Source organism: Arachis duranensis, chromosome 2 (genome assembly GCF_000817695.3).
Source record: "Arachis duranensis cultivar V14167 chromosome 2, aradu.V14167.gnm2.J7QH, whole genome shotgun sequence".
Classification (NCBI taxonomy): domain Eukaryota; kingdom Viridiplantae; phylum Streptophyta; class Magnoliopsida; order Fabales; family Fabaceae; genus Arachis; species Arachis duranensis.
This window is the reverse complement of record NC_029773.3, coordinates 86,603,692-86,621,142: the sequence shown is the minus strand read 5'-3', so window position 1 is coordinate 86,621,142 and position 17,451 is coordinate 86,603,692. Positions and strand designations below refer to the sequence as shown.

The 17,451-nt window shown below is 32.7% G+C and overlaps 4 protein-coding genes across 5 annotated transcripts; 2 read left to right on the top strand and 2 right to left on the bottom strand.

Annotated features, from left to right (window-relative positions):
• Positions 1-383: 383 nt before the first annotated feature.
• LOC107475534 (vestitone reductase) lies at positions 384-2,928 on the top strand. Its single transcript, XM_016095191.3, has 5 exons — positions 384-607; positions 699-995; positions 1,407-1,637; positions 2,323-2,518; positions 2,610-2,928. Exons 1-5 carry the CDS (start codon positions 487-489, stop codon positions 2,752-2,754), a joined length of 990 nt encoding a protein of 329 aa, XP_015950677.1. The 5' UTR covers positions 384-486; the 3' UTR covers positions 2,755-2,928.
• A 2,276-nt stretch (positions 2,929-5,204) lies between these two features.
• LOC107475533 (vestitone reductase) lies at positions 5,205-7,952 on the bottom strand. Of its 2 annotated transcripts, none has more exons than XM_016095189.3 (4): positions 7,659-7,952; positions 6,628-7,170; positions 5,563-5,758; positions 5,205-5,423 (listed from the first exon to the last, which is right to left on the bottom strand). In XM_016095189.3, the coding sequence occupies exons 1-4, from the start codon at positions 7,807-7,809 to the stop codon at positions 5,282-5,284; spliced, it is 1,032 nt and encodes a 343-aa protein (XP_015950675.1). In that variant the 5' UTR covers positions 7,810-7,952; the 3' UTR covers positions 5,205-5,281. The 2 variants fall into 2 exon arrangements, with proteins under 2 accessions (XP_015950675.1, XP_015950676.1); XM_016095190.3 differs by having other exon boundaries at positions 6,628-7,167.
• A 3,253-nt stretch (positions 7,953-11,205) lies between these two features.
• On the bottom strand, positions 11,206-14,005 carry LOC107475716 (putative disease resistance RPP13-like protein 1). Its single transcript, XM_016095364.3, has 3 exons — positions 11,786-14,005; positions 11,406-11,447; positions 11,206-11,321 (listed from the first exon to the last, which is right to left on the bottom strand). The coding sequence occupies exons 1-3, from the start codon at positions 13,217-13,219 to the stop codon at positions 11,310-11,312; spliced, it is 1,488 nt and encodes a 495-aa protein (XP_015950850.1). The 5' UTR covers positions 13,220-14,005; the 3' UTR covers positions 11,206-11,309.
• Positions 14,006-15,020: 1,015 nt separating this feature from the next.
• LOC107475661 (uncharacterized) lies at positions 15,021-17,045 on the top strand. Its single transcript, XM_016095319.1, has one exon. The coding sequence runs from the start codon at positions 15,021-15,023 to the stop codon at positions 17,043-17,045; it is 2,025 nt and encodes a 674-aa protein (XP_015950805.1).
• Positions 17,046-17,451: the final 406 nt, after the last annotated feature.

Here is a 17,451-nt window from a genome sequence, read left to right as displayed (position 1 = left end):
AAAAAAAAGTAGATATAGTTTAAATTTAATAATGTATTGACAGGTATATTATATGAAAATGAATGGCATAAGATAATATGTTTTGCAGAAGATAATTATCTCTCGCTGGGGTTGGTGAAGAGTTATAGCAACTAACACCCAGGAAGTAAGCAATTTTGAGGTCAAGTTAGTGTAGGTCTCAATTTTAAGTATCAATCATCACAGAATTTTGTGACTCTAGCTACTTCATTATCTGTACATAATTTAGTAAATCAAATTCATAAAAAAAATAAAAATCTAGTTGCTTAGTCAAAATTTCTAGTATATTAAATCAAATAAAATCAAATCAATTTTAATGTTACTTTCAACAAGAAGCTAAAACACTTGGTCAACATTAACTAAGTAAGAATCAATACAAATACACTTAAACTTTTCTCATTCAGAGTCCATCAAGAGATCAAAGTAATCAGAACAAGAAGCATAGCATAGTGAAGAAGGTAACACTAAATGGCAGAGGGTAAAGGAAGAGTGTGTGTCACTGGAGGAACAGGGTTCATTGCTTCAATTATCATCAGAAATCTCCTTCAGGAAGGTTACTATGTTAACACTACTGTTAGATCTGGTCCAGGTTAGGTTTTCAATTTTTTTTAATTTCTTTAAATATATTGTTATAAAATTCTTAAAAGCTAAAACAGTGTTATTGTATTTTGTCACCATAGCTAATAGCAAGAAAGATGTAAGCTTCCTCACAAATCTTCCCGGAGCATCCGAAAGGCTCCAAATCTTCAACGCTGATCTCAGCAACCCAGAGAGTTTCGGCGAATCGATTGTAGGCTGCGTCGGCGTGATCCACACCGCAAGCCCGGTGGATTTCCAAGTAAACGAGCCACCGGAAACCGTTATCAAGAGAAGCGTTGATGGTGCAATTGGAATCCTAAAAGCATGCTTGGATTCAAAGACAGTGAAGAGAGTAGTTTACACTTCAAGTGGCTCCGCTGTCATACACAACAGATCAGGTATTGTAACAAACTCTAACTGTCAGACTAACAGAAACGGTTACTTTCTTAACTAACTAACTAACTGTCATAATTAATAGAAAAAATATAGGGTACTAACATATTATCTGTCAACTTATTGCCAACAATGATTAATTATTATATTTTAAACACATATATAAAGAGACACATCCAAAAATATATCTATAAAGACACTTCTATTAAACACAACTATAAAAAAGATATTTTTTATTAGACACATCCACAAAAACACTTCTATTAAACACACTTATAAATAAAAGTTGGTAGATGTTGGTAGAAATGTTGTTGTTAACATAATGGGATTGTAATTAATAATACAACCAATATTTAGATTATTTATTAATAAAATAATGGTATCAAAATTATTAACCATAAATTTCATAATAATAGGGGCACAGGACATGGATGAGAGTTATTGGAGTGATGTGGATTTTCTCAATGAGACGAAGCAGTTTTCTTGGTCTTATGCGATTTCTAAGACTTTGGCTGAGAAGGCTGTGCTTGAATTTGGAGAGAAGAATGGATTGGAAGTTGTGTCTTTGATTCCTCCTTTTGTTCTTGGACCATTCATCTGTGCTAAACTTCCTATTTCAGTTCATACCTCTCTGTCTCTGTTATTTAGTAAGTTAATTAATTTTGCATGATTTAATTATGTAGTCTTTTTTAGTGTTGGTTAAAAATAGTAACATACACGGATCTTAATAAGAATTAATAAGATAATATAATACGATCATAATATAACATTAATCCTTTCTTTTTAAAATAGGTGGTTTTTTTTTATTTTTTGTGAGCATTATCCATCATGAGCAGTCCTAAGTAATTAAGTGGTTAGGTATAAGGGCTTTTCATGAATTCATTCTATTTGTTGTTTAGCATACCAATATAAAATAAAATAAAATAAAATTTTTACAGATATGATAACGAAATTTCTTATTTGTTTGATAGTATAAATTAACTTCTTGTTCCATTATATCTGTCTATTATTTATTATTTCACTTTTTCTTTTCTCCATAAAATACAAAAAAAAAATTATTTCTATAAACTATTTGTTTTCAATGTGTCAGTCTCCTTTCTTATCTACTTTTTTTTTTACCATTTATGTTTGATCAAATCATGAATTACATGTCAATATCGAATTCGTAATTAATATCAAATTTAAAATGCATTGGTTTTTCAACTTACAGCACTGGAACTTATATCCACCATAAAATATAATAATAAAAGAAGTGGTAATTAAAGTGCCTCCACTTTAATCTCCTATGATTAGTCAACTATAAAATTCTTAATCAAAATCTTGATGGTGCAGATGACAGTGATAATTTTGGTGCTCTTCTTCGTTTCCCTATAGCACATGTAGATGATTTGGCAAGAGCACACATTTTTCTGTTTGAGCATCCAAATCCAAAAGGGAGATACAATTGCTCACCAAGCAGTGTTACTCTTCAAGAGATAGCTGAATTTATTCGTTCAAAGCACCCTGAATATAAACTCCCTTCTCCAGAGTAAGTGTTCTTCATTGTTCTTAATGGCATGCTTTTAATTTGGATTTCATTATAAAAACTAATATTAATGAGTTTTATTTGTACACTCTAGGTCAATAAAGGAAATTAAGGGTGAGAATATACCACATATGAACTCAAAGAAATTAATTGATGCTGGATTTAAGTTCAAGTATGGGACAGAGGAAACGTTTGAGGAAGCCATTCAATGCTGCAAGGAAAAGGGTTATCTTAAATAAAGTTTACCACGGAACTAATTAGTAGAAAGACAATAAAATGTTTGAGAAGATTGCTTTTGGTTTACTAAAGAAAAACAATTAGATGGTGCATGACATGTAGGTCAATCTATGAATGATGTTTTTCTTTGAATGTTATCGAAATAAGTTAATATAATGAAAAGTCCATTTTGTTTCTTTTCCTTTTTATTGGGTACGGTTAAGTTGCCCTTTTTATATATAGAAGGTTATAAGTTATGATAAATTGCTTGAAGAAAAAATATAGCAAGCAAAGATATGATATATTGAATGGTCCAAACTGTTCAACTATTAAAGTTTTTGCTAATATAGTACATGTTATTCTATGTTTTATTATTACTTCTTAATAGTATATCTGATAGGAAAAAAAAAATAACATGTCGTACGTTAGCGAAAACTTTTTTATAAAAACAATTAACAATAAATGACATGGAGAAATGAACACGGCAAATGGGTAACAGGATTTATGTATAAAGTATAATATTGGTATTTGCTTTGCTTGTCAAGCAGAGATGTGTACAAGGATGTAGTTAGATAAAATATTAGAAGGAATAAAAATATTTACACAATAAAATAAAATAAAATTAAAATAAAAATTTAAAAGGAGTTAAACTGAAATTTACATATAATTTATATGTAAAAAATTAAAATTAGAGAGGGGAGGATTGTCCCTTTTCTTTATAGGTTGCTCCGTTCCTGGGTGTGGGATTTGAGAAATCATCACACACACCTTCCGTGAAGGTAATAGAGGTGCAGATTTTTTGGCTAAGGAGAATTTTAAATATCTCCTAGACTTTCAATTTGTGAATCTTTCTTCTCCTATTTTACAGCTCATTCTAAATGATGATTGTAAAGGAGTTTCTATCCCCAAATTAATTCAAGTTTTGTAATTTTTTTGGGTTCTTAGCCCGATGTTTAACCAATATATATATATATATGTCTCTTGGTAAATATAGGTATAGAAAATTAAATTACACAGGAAAATGAATTTTACAAAGTAGTTTATCCTCATTTATATAGATTATGAAAATTATTTAAAAGCATTTCATGAAATTACTTATTGTCAACATTTTTGTAACATATACGTTTATATAATAATTACCCCACCCAAATACTCATTCAGTGGTTCATATATAATCTCATCTCCTATACTTATATGTATACAACTTTCTTTTTCAAAAATCAAAAGTTGCAATAATGATGTATGTGAGGTTAGACTATATATATTTATGAGGTTTTTTTTTTCATCAATCAATTTTAAATCAGCGACTTGTCAATTGCCATGGTTAGTAGGAGCTCGCCAATTAATATTCTTTAGTTTGAAATGCTTAGTTGTTAATTATTTATAAGAAAAAAATGGACCTAATATTCTTGTTATGAACAAATGTTGTGTGTTTTTTATACCCCTTGATGCTTACTTTAATTTGTGGTCCGAATTAAAGATTGGAGGTGTAGCTAGTCAAAATGGTTCCTATTATTCCATTATATTATTTGTAAGGGCGGAGCTAGAAATTTTTTTAAAGAGAGATCAACATAAAAAAATATAAGTGAAGAAGAAAGAAAAATTAAAAATTAAAAAGAGATCAAACTGAAAAATTAAAAACTTATTAATACAAATTATTAATTTGGGGGCTATTGGGCCCTTCCTTCTAACTGACTCTGCCACTGATTATTTGAAATATTTAAGCCAATACTCTAAAAGAGTTTGACTAATCCAACATATATATTCATTTTTCTAAAGTTTTGGTGGATAACATATTTCTTTCTTTTTATTTTTGAGAAATATTATTTAGCCTTTTTTTTTCCACTTTGAAATGTACAACACTTCTGAATTTTAGAGTATATAGTAAGAAAAACTACAATAAAATTATCTTTTTTTTTCTTATGTAAATCAAATATGTATTTTACTCACAAAAGTTAAGGTATGATTAATGTATGTGTAGAGTAAACTTATAAAGGAAAAAGGAAAGATTAATCTTTAGTTTTATTCTTTTAATAGTGTTTGTAGAAGAGAACAAGTGAGAGAATAGTTATGAATTATGTGTTTACACTATCAAAGCCTTTGCCAGTATATATAGCCATGCAGAGCAACCAAGAAAATAAAAAAGAGATGGTTACTAAACTTAACCATCCTAACAAACTTATGCTGCACCTAATAACAGGTTATAACAGATTTAGTATTAGTTTGGATTAGATTTTTTAGTGAAAAAAGGTACTCTTTTAAAAAAATAGAAACAAAAGATGTTTCTAATATTTCATTTTTTTTTTAAAATCTATTTAAATATAAAATAATTTTTATCAATTAATTTTTTTTAAAAATATTTTTTTCAAAAATCTATCCAAATTGACGCTTAATCTATTTATAGTTTTCTACTATTTCTATCAGCTTAAACTTCTTTAACACAAATAAAAGTCTGAATTCGGTAAGCAAAATGTTAATCATAAAAGTATTTATCATAAGATTTTTTTTTTCAAAGTTCAAACGCTAAAACCAACGCATAACTAAACAACCTCACATGTAACCCTTTTCTTTGCAACATCTAATTGCATCATCAACCATTTCCTCAAGTCCATACTTGAATACAAATCCAGCATCTATGAGCTTCTTTGATGATAAATTTTGTAATTTGGCACCTTCAGTTTGCTTCAACTTGCTACAATGCAACAACATAAACGTACAAATTTAATTTATTTCAATGAAACCGAAGGAAAATCGTTAACTAATTAAGTTACATATATGCATGTCTATTTTTGTTTAAAAAGAACATCATGGAGAAGTGTAACAAAACTCACTTTAGCGTTGACAGCTGAAATTCCGGGTATTTAGAAGAAACAACTTGAGACATTGTTTCAACCGTAACCAAAGATGATGAGCAATTATACCTCCCTTTTGGATTAGGATGTTCAAGTAGAAATATATGGGCTCTAGCCACGTCATCCACATGCACCATTGGTGCCTGAAGGAGCGAACCAAATGGACCTCTGTCACCTGCACAATAATTAAATTTATCATAACAGAATCATCAATTTTTTTTATGTATAATCAAATTTTATTAGAACACTAAATATATATGTATTTTTATACTATGAGTAACTTTCGGTATTCATATACTATTGCTGTGTAATGATAGGAAAGATTGTTGACCTAATGTGTGGTCAAAATGAGTACATCTATTATTATTTTTATGGAGATTCTCTCGTGCTTCACTGCTTTGTAAATTTGTGTTGAAATTCTCTAAAAAAAATTAATTTACTGGAGTATTTTTTTTGAGATAGGATCTACCTCTTTATATTTGAGTTAGGCAAGTGGTAATAGGCAAGATAATTATTTTTTTTTTTAAGAAAAATTGTCCTAATAACAAACTTGATGATTAATATTAAGAGAAATACTATACATTCAAGTCTTTTTGTTAACTAAGTTTAATAATAATGTTTGGGTGAGCGGGTGAGTAAGAGTAATGAAAATAATTTTTGTTCATATTAAATCAACTTAGTTAGAATTGATTAACAAAAAAACTTGAATATTAAACAACTTAGTTGGACTTAGTTAACAAAAATACTTGAATGTGTAGCATTATTCTTTAAATTACTTTCAAATAGTGCAATTTTTCTTGTCAATCTTTAAAGTCTCTTGAATATTAGTTAAGGGTAGATCTTTTTATTTCCAATGATATAGTTTTATAACACTTCCACAGTGTGTTACAAATAATATAATATTAGTATTTCCTCCATTTTAGATAGTAGTTTTAATATTTTAGGTATATTTATAAATTAATGTATCTAAATATATATCTACAATATGCTCTAGATATTATATATGAATACAACAACAACAAAAAAAAAAGATTGAGTCCTTACCAAATGCCAAGGACAATGAAGCATGAACTGAACTAGGAAGCTTAGGACAAATAAAAGGTCCAAGAACAAACGTTGGAACCAAAGTCACAACATCCATTCCACTCTCCTCCCCAAATTCAAGCACTGCTTTTTCTGTGAGTGTCTTAGAAACAGAATAGAACCAACCATCAATCTTTGATGCTCTAAGGTAATCCACATCACTCCAAAAACTCTCATCCAACACAACTTCTTCATTATCATCTTTGCCACTGTTATGGTACAAAACAGCAGAGGAACTTGAAGTGTAGATTACTCTCTTCACAGTGTTGGAATTGAGACATGCCCTGAGAATTCCTACTGCTCCATCAGTGGTTCTTTTTATCATAACTTCTTCAGGTTCTTTTAATTCAAATTCCACTGGACTTGCAACATGGAAAACTCCAATGCACCCTTCAATGGCTGCACTGAAACTTTCTGGATTGCTGAGATCAGCATTCAGAATTTGAAGATTCTGTGATGCTCGAGGTAAATTAGTAAGAAAGCTAATGTCTCTCTTGTGTTCTGCTTTATTGTTTAAAAGATAAGCAAAGTTAATATTTTAGTTCAAAGTGAGATAAATAAATAGAAAATAATAGTCCTTGCTAAATACCTCTAGTTATAATAAGAATTCTGATAATCAACAAAGGCCTATTTAGCTTTTATTTTCAATATTAGTAAATTCTATTTTTGGAATTTTATAAAAGAAAAACATAGAAAATAAAATAAAATTTTATTGTTTTTACTTTTTAATTTATAAAATATTCAAAACAGAAAAAGAATGTTTTGGCAATGAATAATGATCATAGGCTTTCGATTCAAAATTGTATAGTAAAATTAAGTTCACAAAACAAGTAAATATTCTTAAAATACTTGAAGGCTTCCAATTCAGATATCAGATCCTATGAAGTTAGTTTGTAGTAATTAAGAGTTTAATACCACTAATTAGATCATGAGAAAAACATAACAAATATTGAAAGAAGATAGCATAGAGGAAATTTTGTTCTACTTTGTACCTGGGTTGGATCTGACAGTGGTATTAACAGAGTAACCATGTTGAAGGAGGTTCTTGATGATCCATGAACCTATAAACCCTGTGCCTCCAGTCACACATACTCTTCCTTTACTTTCTTCCATGTTCTCTATCTCACACTTTCTCTCTTGCATATGCAGATGGCTTAAACTTCAATGGATATGAAGGGGGAAAAAAAGGTAGTTGAGTACATAGCCATAGGAATTCTGGTTGTTTGTACTTTTCTCTCTCATTTTCCATGTTAATTGGTGTTTTTTGGAAAAGCTAGTTGTTTGTACTTTGTGCAAATAATTGATGTTACAATAAGGAGATTGCAGGAACTAACAAACTATTGGAAGAATTTCAGGTATACTGGGAATATCGATGTTCCATTTGTTTTAACCATTAATCTGAATTATAAAAAATATATATAATATATATTAAGTAAAATCAACGGTTAAAACAACTGGAACACTGATATTTCCGGATACACCTGATAACTTTCCCAAACTATTTACTTATTTAGTGTCTAACCTATAAATTTCTATTTAAATATTTTTTTAAAAGATATTTAAAAAAGTAAAAGTAAAAAATATTTTTATTTAATAATTATATTACAATAAGTAATTTTTTATTTATTTATAGTGTTAAAAAATATTATTTTAAGTAAAAAATCTTTAAAAATTATAAATTATAATTTTTAAATTTTTTATTTTTTTAATATTTTTACTTTTATTACTAAAATTTTATTAAGTACACTAAAAAATAAAAAATATTTTTTTTAACAATTTAATAATACCCAAACAAACTCAATATATAATATTGATATAGGAATAATAACTTCTTAACTTAAAAGTCATATTTGGCTTGGGGCACATTGTAGTTGGGTTTATTCACTTTATTGACACAAAGTTATACCTTTTTCAGAAATATATTTTTCAACAAAATTATGGATAAGTTAAAATAAATTATACTTTATAAATATGTTTGTTTACATTCTTTAATGAATTATTAAATAATCTATTTTGATGGTTTTATTTTAATAAAAAGACACAATGAAACAAAGCTATTTTGTAGATTATTTCACCATGGTGGTGTTGGTGGGTTGATGTTGGGGCTTACGCAATGATATTTTAGTATCAGTCTTGATGGTTTCAGTGGCTAAGAAAAGGGGGGTTGAATCTTAGCCCCTTTTTGTTGATTACACTTTCTGGTCTTTGAAGAGACTTTTCTGTTTTTGTCTCGTCCTTAGCCACGAGACCTTTTACTTTTGTCTCGTCACTTGGCACGAGACATTTTTTATTTTAGCTCCTGTGCAGCAGAAACAAATGAAGAAGTAGAGAGAGAGAAGATTACACCCAGATATATCCTGGTTCAGCTGCTAAGTGCAATGCAGCCTACATCCAGTCTCCATCACAACAATGATGGAATTTCACTATAATCATCCAGATTAAAAAACGTAAAGTGCTAACCCAACTTACAAGAGAATTCTCACAGAATCATGAAACACAACATAGATGAACAAAGGAACTCTAAGACATCTATGGCTTTTTCTTTTAATTTTGCACTCTCTGCCTTTTTTCGCTCTATGGCTTTTTCATACAAACCTCACTGTTTGCCTTTTTCCATGAGACTCAAGACATGACAAAATTAAACAGAAAAATACTAAACATAATACATTGAAGGAGAAGAAAATCTGTAAGCTTAGGTAGCTATGAGACTTCTGTGCCTTGCACTCTCACTTTCTTTCCTTGAATCAAACCGTGACTGTTCACCCCTTTTATAGAGAAGTGAAGCCTTCACAGTTGAAACACAAAACCGAGTTTAGCTTCTTTTCCTTCAAAACAGATCCTGTTCGGCCACACAGAGAGAAGAGGTAACTCGTGCAAAATCTAACATGCAAGTACCTCTAGTTCTTCCTTGGTCATCACACTTCATCAATCCGGGCGCTCCATCCTTGGCTTGCTCTCCAAGATGGATTTCTGGTCCTTGATGCTTCATGATGATGATGACTTCATCTGCTCCAATCTCTGCCTCTTCCATCACTTCGCCACTCTAGCTACTTCCTGTGGTGGTTGAGCAGAATCAGAGACAAGCCATGCCTCCAAAAATCTTCACCTTGTTGGCTGAATCTCCTTCTTTCTTTTTGAGTATGAAGAATCCGAGATTACCTCACCAAATCTTACCACTTTTTGGTGATAATCTCAGCCACAGCATACTTTTATTTTGTTATATTTTCTTGCCATCATTAGCTTGATGGTCTTGATGCGTGCTCCATCTTCTTTTCGGTGAGTAGGTGTAGCTTCCATGGCTTCCTGGACAATAACCGAAGGAGAAGAAGGAAAGAGATGAGAGAGAAGAGAGAAAATATTCAATGGATTTGAATAATAATCAATGAACAAAGAGAGAGAATAAAAGTGAATTCAAGTTTCCCATTTTCCTTTGTTGAATAGCGTGTAGTGTCATTAAATCAATCAAATCAATTTCTCTCTTTTCTTTTCTCTCTCATTGTTCCCATGCAATAAATGATAATTGAATGTATTTTGAAATCCATCACATGGTAACAAGCTTAGATCCGTTGGAAGCATCTTTTGGTTTCTTCTTCACTTGGTTTTGGATCAAGTATGAGTGATTACTCATCAAAAATTAAATTTGGGCTTTCTAGTAACAACATTCAAGCTGGCCCAATTTCCTCTTGATTTCAGACTAATCTTCAATGGTCTAGTAACAAGTATTTAAGTTGGGCTTGTATTATAAAAACTGATCCAAATACCAAAACAAATATTCAGCCATAGGATCAACTTAATTTTTTTTTATCAATGCTGAATAAATTTATACTTGGGCTTGCATCATATCATTTAATTTTCGGCCCAATAGTAAACCTGCATCACAAAATTATTAATTAACATATGTTTCATGAAAATTAAATTAATAATTTTATAATTAATATAATTAATAATGTTTAGTCATTACAAATATTAATTTAGAATTTTCCAAACTCATCAAGTCTCTAAACTAATAAATATAATATTGAGTTTCAGTCTTTTAATCTCTATCTTAATACTTTAAAATAAACGCTAATTTAAAGACATATATAGAACTTAAAAGGTAAAAGATAAATACAAATAAGTAAGCGTACGATTGTAACAACATATCCAAAAGATGAGAAGAATGTGCATTACCATTAAGCTAATATTGAAAATGGAAAACACATGAATGATTGATAGGGTAAAATATTTATTAATAGTGTATGTTTAGTTAGAAAACAAAATTTCTCAAAGATTAGTTTTATAGATGATTTTAGTCAAACAACTCATCCATAAAAGATTCATCCAATAGTTACCCAAAACCATCCACGTATAAGAAGTAAAAAACTGAAAATGCATCACAACAACAATATTCCAACCATATAACAATGGTAGCTACATTATTACAATAGGATGAAACCAAAATAAAAATTCAAACCATAGTAATGATATTACATAAGATGTTTGCCAGATGGAATAAAGTAGCACACAAGGCAACAATTTTATTTGGAAACTGGACCTTTGAGATGGCGATATTTATTAATCTTCTACATCTTAAGGCCCTTTATTATAAATAGCAGAAAAATTGGACAAGAACTCCCCAGTTTTCCCTCTGCCGCATTCCACGCTCAACTAGACCTCTGTTAAACATGAAACAAAATGGGTTAATAATAAAAAAGATGAATTCATAAACTAGTAAGAATTTTATCAGATCCATTATGTACCACTTTATCTGTGGTTGTAGTCCCTTGAAAGATACTTGATAACTGTATGAAAAGTAACAAATTGTCACTTTACATAATCGATTGTGGAAGTAAAGTAAGAATCGATTTTGAGGTACAACAATCAAACAAAATAAGATTAGCAAGAAAGTATTTACTCAAGCAATCATATCATGCCATTTACATTTTGTGCTGCTAATTCAATCAACTTGTGTTAATAGTTTAAATTTAATCCCCAATAACTGGAAGTTCAAATTCACATGAACAAAACTTGAAGCATAGAAATAGAAAATCAAACTGAATAAACAAGGAAAAAAAACAAGTGACATCATATTTTTACTAGTAAATCTCAAATTAAAAAATATGAACTAATAGTTACATACCTGATGCTGTGATAAATCAAGAGAAGGACATCTTTTAATGCCACCGCTCAAATTTGTCTTCAGCTTTATGTAGTTTGGAATTGTCCTTAGTTTTGAGCAGTTTATAATTGACAAAGAAGAAAGCGAAGGCATGATGACCTTTGCGCAATCACCATCATCACCTATTCCAATCCAGTTTTCCCAATTATTCAGCTTTTCAAAGCAAAGTTCTTGCAATTTTGGAAATGCCTCGGATGATGAGGAACCGGAGCTTTCAGCACCAGCACCAGCATTGTTCAACTGAATTCCAAGAAATCCAGAACCAACCATGTTCACTTCGGACATATTCTTTATGGTAAGTGATTGAAGTGCTAACAGTTTTCCAAGAGGAGGCAGATCACTGCAGTTACTACAATCAGCTAGCATCACATGTGTCAGATTCTGCAATGCTGTCATCCAATTGGGGAATGATTCGCCTTGGTAGTAAAATATCCCAAGGCCTTGCAATCTAGGAGGCGCTTCCAAAGCTTCAAGCACAGCTTCATCTTTTCGCTGGGATCCGACAAAAGAAAACCAGAGTTCCAAGCCAAGCAAATCTTTCTTGTTCTTCAGACTTGCTTTTTTAGCACCAGAGACATCAGCTTCAGCACCCAACCCATCTATGGTAATATGCCCTCTAATCTTGTTTAGATTCTCCAAATCTCCAAGATTGCAAGCTTTGCTATTATTAGCACTAGAATTGCCAAAGAAACGATTCAATCTTCTGAGCATGGTTAAAGTCGCGATCCCCTTGGGTAAGTAGCTAAGACTTGTTGTCCAAAGAATCTCAAGATATAGTAGGTTCACTAATTTCCCAATGTCTTTAGGTAACTTTTGAAGACTATCACATCCATTAAGATTTAGAGTTTGCAAGTGAAGCAAACTACATATTGCTTTAGGCAATTTCTTTAAATCATGATTGAAGGATAAGTCAAGGTACCTTAGATGAAGCAAGTGTGCTATGTTTTGTGGAAGCTCTTTTATGGAACATGAGCTCAAGTGTAGCGCCCTGAGCCTTTTGGTACGGCGTAGTAGATTAGCAGTGTTTATTGGATCTGGAAAGGAATACTGATCGGACAAAATCATCAAAGTGTGGAGTTTCTCTGCCCTTGGAATGGACTCTGGCAAAGAAGCTTGAACTCCAACATTTAAGGTATAATGCCGCGTGATGAGACCCTTCTGGGTAGGCTCCTTGTCATAATAATAATCAAGGAACCTGCTTTGGTATTCGCCTCCTACATAGAATTTGACAAAGTCTCCCATCCGGCCCTCCAATCTGAACTTGAAGTTACCATTATCATCTATTTTTGATTCTTCAAAGATGTAACGATCTAACAATTCTTTTATGCATCTCCAAGCTTGTTTCTCCATATCGTCTCCATCTTGATCTGAAGAAGAAATGAATCCTTGTGCCATCCAAAGTTTAATGAGAGTGTCTGCATCTATTGAGTAATTCTTGGGAAAGATACAACAATACAATAAGCATTGTCTTAAAATAGGGGAGACACTAAAAAATGTGGATTGCCCTGGATAATACGACAGCTTGTGTATTATATCAATACCTTTCAGTGCTTCTGGCCATTCTTCCACGGGTCTACGGTATATGAAACGACCAAGAGACTCGGCGTTGAGTGGTGACCCATTACATATATTTGTAATGTTGCTCCTAAGTTCATTCGGGATTTTAGCTTCTGGAGCAACCAATGCACAATCCTTGAAAATTGACAAGCAAGCTTCTTCAGAAAGACCACGTAGTTCGAGGATGTCTGTTGACAAGGAGCCGGCGTTGTCCGCGACTTCCTGGTTCCTTGTGGTTATCAAGATCCTACTTCTTGGATCACAAAACTTGAAGAGCTTCTTTAGATGTAACCAATGCTGAGGGTTCTCCTGACTGACGTCGTCCAGCACAACAAGGCATCTTTTCTTCTCAACGATTTGGCGAAATCTCAGTTGTAATACTTCAGTCTCAACGTTATACACCACGTCATTAGTGAAAATCTCAATGAAGACTTTGAGAAATTTTATCAGATCCAAATCCTCGGATGCAGATATCCATGCACGGATTTCGAAATGATACCGCACTATTGGAAATTGAAAAGCATACTTGGCCACTGCAGTCTTTCCTATTCCAGGAGCGCCTACAACGGAAATGACTCGAATATCCTCAAAGGAGTTGTTGTTTCCGAATGGGTCGAACAGCTTGAACCATGCGTTTCAACCTCCGACGACTTGGCGGGACTGGATTACAAAAACAAAGCTCAACTCGTGCCACCTTCACTTCTTCCAATAGGTCCATCACGTCATAGCATTTTTCCTTTACTTCTTCAATCCTCGACCTCAAACCTTCATTCTCCGGTTTCACCTCTGCATCTTCAGCGACACCCAGCAAAATATTGCACACAGTTAACAACCTTTCTTTCATTCCTTCATCCACCTTCTTGCCATGTGTACTTTTCGATAACTCAGATTTTAGGCGGATCAATGTAGAGTGCATGGTCTGCTATATCACTGGAGTGAACAAAAAAGAATGCATGTCCTCTGCTTCCGAATTCTGATTAAAGAAAGGAAAAGTATAAGGAACCAAAAGTTTATCGGCAAAAAATTAAACAAAATTATATTAATTTATATCAATAATTAATTAATTTTAAATTTTTTAAATTCAAAATTTAAAAAATTTTAAATTAATTAAGTAAACCTAATTAAAACCTATAAAAACCTTTCTCTTTTTTCTCACATTAATTTATCCACTTCTAACAATCACAAATTCGAAAAATATATATAAAAGAACATCCATTTAATATGAAAAAGAAACATTCTAATACTTAGTAGAAGAAACATCCATATATATTAACTCGTAAAAATTTTGAATTCATCCAAAGGTATTTGACTGAGTTTTGGCTGATATGCTTTTGGTTCCTAGCTTTACTCTTAAAGAAATTATTAGTTGTGAGTAGATTCTTATTCAAATCGCTCCTATTACAGCCAAGTATAAATTCCCTTACTTCTTTTGTCCTTTTACCCCTATTCACGCCATTCCAAAGTATAAATCTCTTTAGCTCTTTTTCCCCACCTCAAGTAATTCTACAAGGGTAATTCAATTTCACGACACTAAAAGATTTTTTACACTTAACTAGGCACATTGTGAAGAAGAATGTCTTTAGTGCACTGAAAAAAGTACTGTGCCTACACCAGTACCATAGCTCGAGCAGGGAAGATCATGCAGATATTCTCAGCACATGTAAGAAATCTATGGAATGAATGGGAGATCCGTGTGCTGGTTTTACTGAGCCTAACATTCCAAGTTATCCTCATCATATTCGGTTCTAAGAGGAAACATGCCAGAAACAGCTTCATCAGCATAATTGTCTGGTTAATATACCTCTCAGCAGATTGGATCGCCACAGTTTCCCTTGGAACTCTTGCCAACAACCTTGGGGACGAGAATGGAGGAAAAGAAGAGGACAGGAACAAAATGCTGCAGTCTCTGTGGGCACCCTTTTTGCTCTTGCATCTCGGTGGCCCTGACACAATAACTGCTTATGCCTTAGAAGACAACACCTTATGGCTAAGGCACTTGCTTGGCCTCCTTGTCCAAGCTTCGGTAGCATTTTACATCTTCCTATTATCTTGGACCACTGGCGCTTTATCTATCATTACCGTGCCGGTGTTTGTCTCTGGGATTGAAAAGTATGCTGAGCGCACTTGGGTTCTGAGATCAACTAGCTCTGACCAATTTGAAGATTCTCTAATCTTAGCTCCAACTCCGCAGCCCCTGGATTTGAAGCATGTTCCACATGATTCTGAGCTTCAATTCCTTCATCAAGGGTATTCCTTGTTTCCGATGCTCAAGCGTCTCTATGCAAGTCTAAGTCTTCGGTTCGCAGAAGGACAACGAAACTACTCCTTGATGGTAAAGAAGAACAAAAAGGATGAAATTATCGATGTCCTACAACAGAGTTATCGTGCTTTTAAGTTGGTTGAGGTCCAACTATCATTTCTTTATGATGTTTTGTATACCAAGGCTCCTGTAATTTATTCTCTACCTGGCCTCGTCTTTCGATCCATCAGCATCTTCTCTATTGTGTCTGCTTTGGTAGCATTTGTTGTCTTTGTTGACACTAATCACTTGTCAAAGGTTGATGTTTGCATAACATATGCCTTATTTGTTGGTGCCGTTTCACTTGAGCTTTATGCATTTATTTCGCTCATTCTTTCGGACTGGACTATGCGATGGCTAACCAAGAAGAAAAGCTCACTGCAGAGCTTCATAATCTGTTGGGCTTCGCATCAAGGTCGAAAGAGGTGGTCAGGTTGCATGTCTCAACACAACTTACTGAGCTTTTGCATGAAGAAGAGGGTAGCAAACTTTATTGGAATTGACTTGATTTTCAGAATCTACCTTGGGATTGAATTGTACTGGCAAAGGCAATGGAAGCAAGTAGATAACAATTTGAAGAAGCTAATCTTTCAAGAAATCGAAGAAAGACACAAGGAATACGATGAGAGTAGATTCGACTATAACCATCTCAAGGAATTGCTCTCATATAGGGGTAATCATGCTCTCACCAATAGTAATTGTTTTGATCAGATTGGTTGGAGTGTAGAGGTTGAATTTGGTCACAGCCTCCTCATTTGGCACATAGCAACTGATATATGCTATGATGCTGCTTCAGAAGATGATAAGAACAACAACTACAATTGCAAAGCGAGCAAGAGTTTATCGGATTACATGCTGTATGTTCTACTAATGCGTCCATTCTTGCTGCCTAAATGGATAGACAGGATCACCCATGTTCGAGATTCATTTAGGGAAGCCATAAGGATATTGCAGCGAAAGCAGTTTCTGGTAAAAAATTATGCAGATGCTTCCAGAATGCTGATCCAAATGTATAGACAGAGTTATCAGCCGCTCAAAAATCAAAGAGGAGACAAGAGTGGCAAGTCTGTGCTGATTGAGGGCTGCCGTCTTGCTTTGCAGTTACAGGATCTTGGATGTTCATGGGAAATGATTTGTAAAGTGTGGATAGAGATGTTGACTTATGCTGCAAGTAACTGCGAATGGGGTTCGCACGCGCAGCAGCTTCGAAGGGGAGGAGAATTGCTCACACATGTTTGTCTTCTCATGGCGGATCTTGGCTTAAACCAACAATTTGATATTGGAAGGAAGGGGCTTCATAAAGAAAGCCAAACTGATGGATGGGGATGGGTCAAATGTAAAATTATTGATCCTTATGGATACTAGTTTTGTTGTGATGCCAATTTCTCTCTAGGATAGAATTCAATCTGTTCATTTCAATTTGAACCAATGCTGAGTGCTCTCTTGTCTTGTTGTCACTGAAAAATAATTATTACCAATAATAAAGCAAGCGTGATTTACAAAATCGAGAAACTGTTGAACAAATTGTTGGTTTTATTATTCATTTTATTACTCCTTTGCAGTTCATGTTTCTGGATTTAATTTAATTTTTAAAATTTTGATTAATCTAAAATGATCTTTCAAATTTTTTTGCGTAAGAACAATAATTTAAAAAGTCATAGTAACCGAATGCATTTTTTTTCTCAGGTTCAGGTTAAACTTTAGGTTGACATGAAAAATCACAGCCTAGATGAACTACTTTCTTTTAGTAATTTCATTAAAAAAAATGAAA

Excerpts from the sequence above, each read along its gene's own strand:
- LOC107475716 (XM_016095364.3), bottom strand. The coding sequence starts at position 13,219 with ATGGCACAAGGATTCATTTCTTCTTCAGATCAAGATGGAGACGATATG. Across the intron at positions 11,448-11,785 it reads TTGATTTATCACAGCATCAG|TTATCAAGTATCTTTCAAGG; the intron begins GTATGTAACTAT and ends CTTTTCATACAG.
- LOC107475533 (XM_016095189.3), bottom strand. The coding sequence starts at position 7,809 with ATGCAAGAGAGAAAGTGTGAGATAGAGAACATGGAAGAAAGTAAAGGA. Across the intron at positions 7,171-7,658 it reads CACTGTCAGATCCAACCCAG|CAGAACACAAGAGAGACATT; the intron begins GTACAAAGTAGA and ends TAAACAATAAAG. Across the intron at positions 5,759-6,627 it reads TTCATTGTCCTTGGCATTTG|GTGACAGAGGTCCATTTGGT; the intron begins GTAAGGACTCAA and ends ATTATTGTGCAG.
- LOC107475534 (XM_016095191.3), top strand. The coding sequence starts at position 487 with ATGGCAGAGGGTAAAGGAAGAGTGTGTGTCACTGGAGGAACAGGGTTC. Across the intron at positions 608-698 it reads TACTGTTAGATCTGGTCCAG|CTAATAGCAAGAAAGATGTA; the intron begins GTTAGGTTTTCA and ends TTGTCACCATAG. Across the intron at positions 2,519-2,609 it reads TATAAACTCCCTTCTCCAGA|GTCAATAAAGGAAATTAAGG; the intron begins GTAAGTGTTCTT and ends TGTACACTCTAG.
- LOC107475661 (XM_016095319.1), top strand. The coding sequence starts at position 15,021 with ATGCAGATATTCTCAGCACATGTAAGAAATCTATGGAATGAATGGGAG.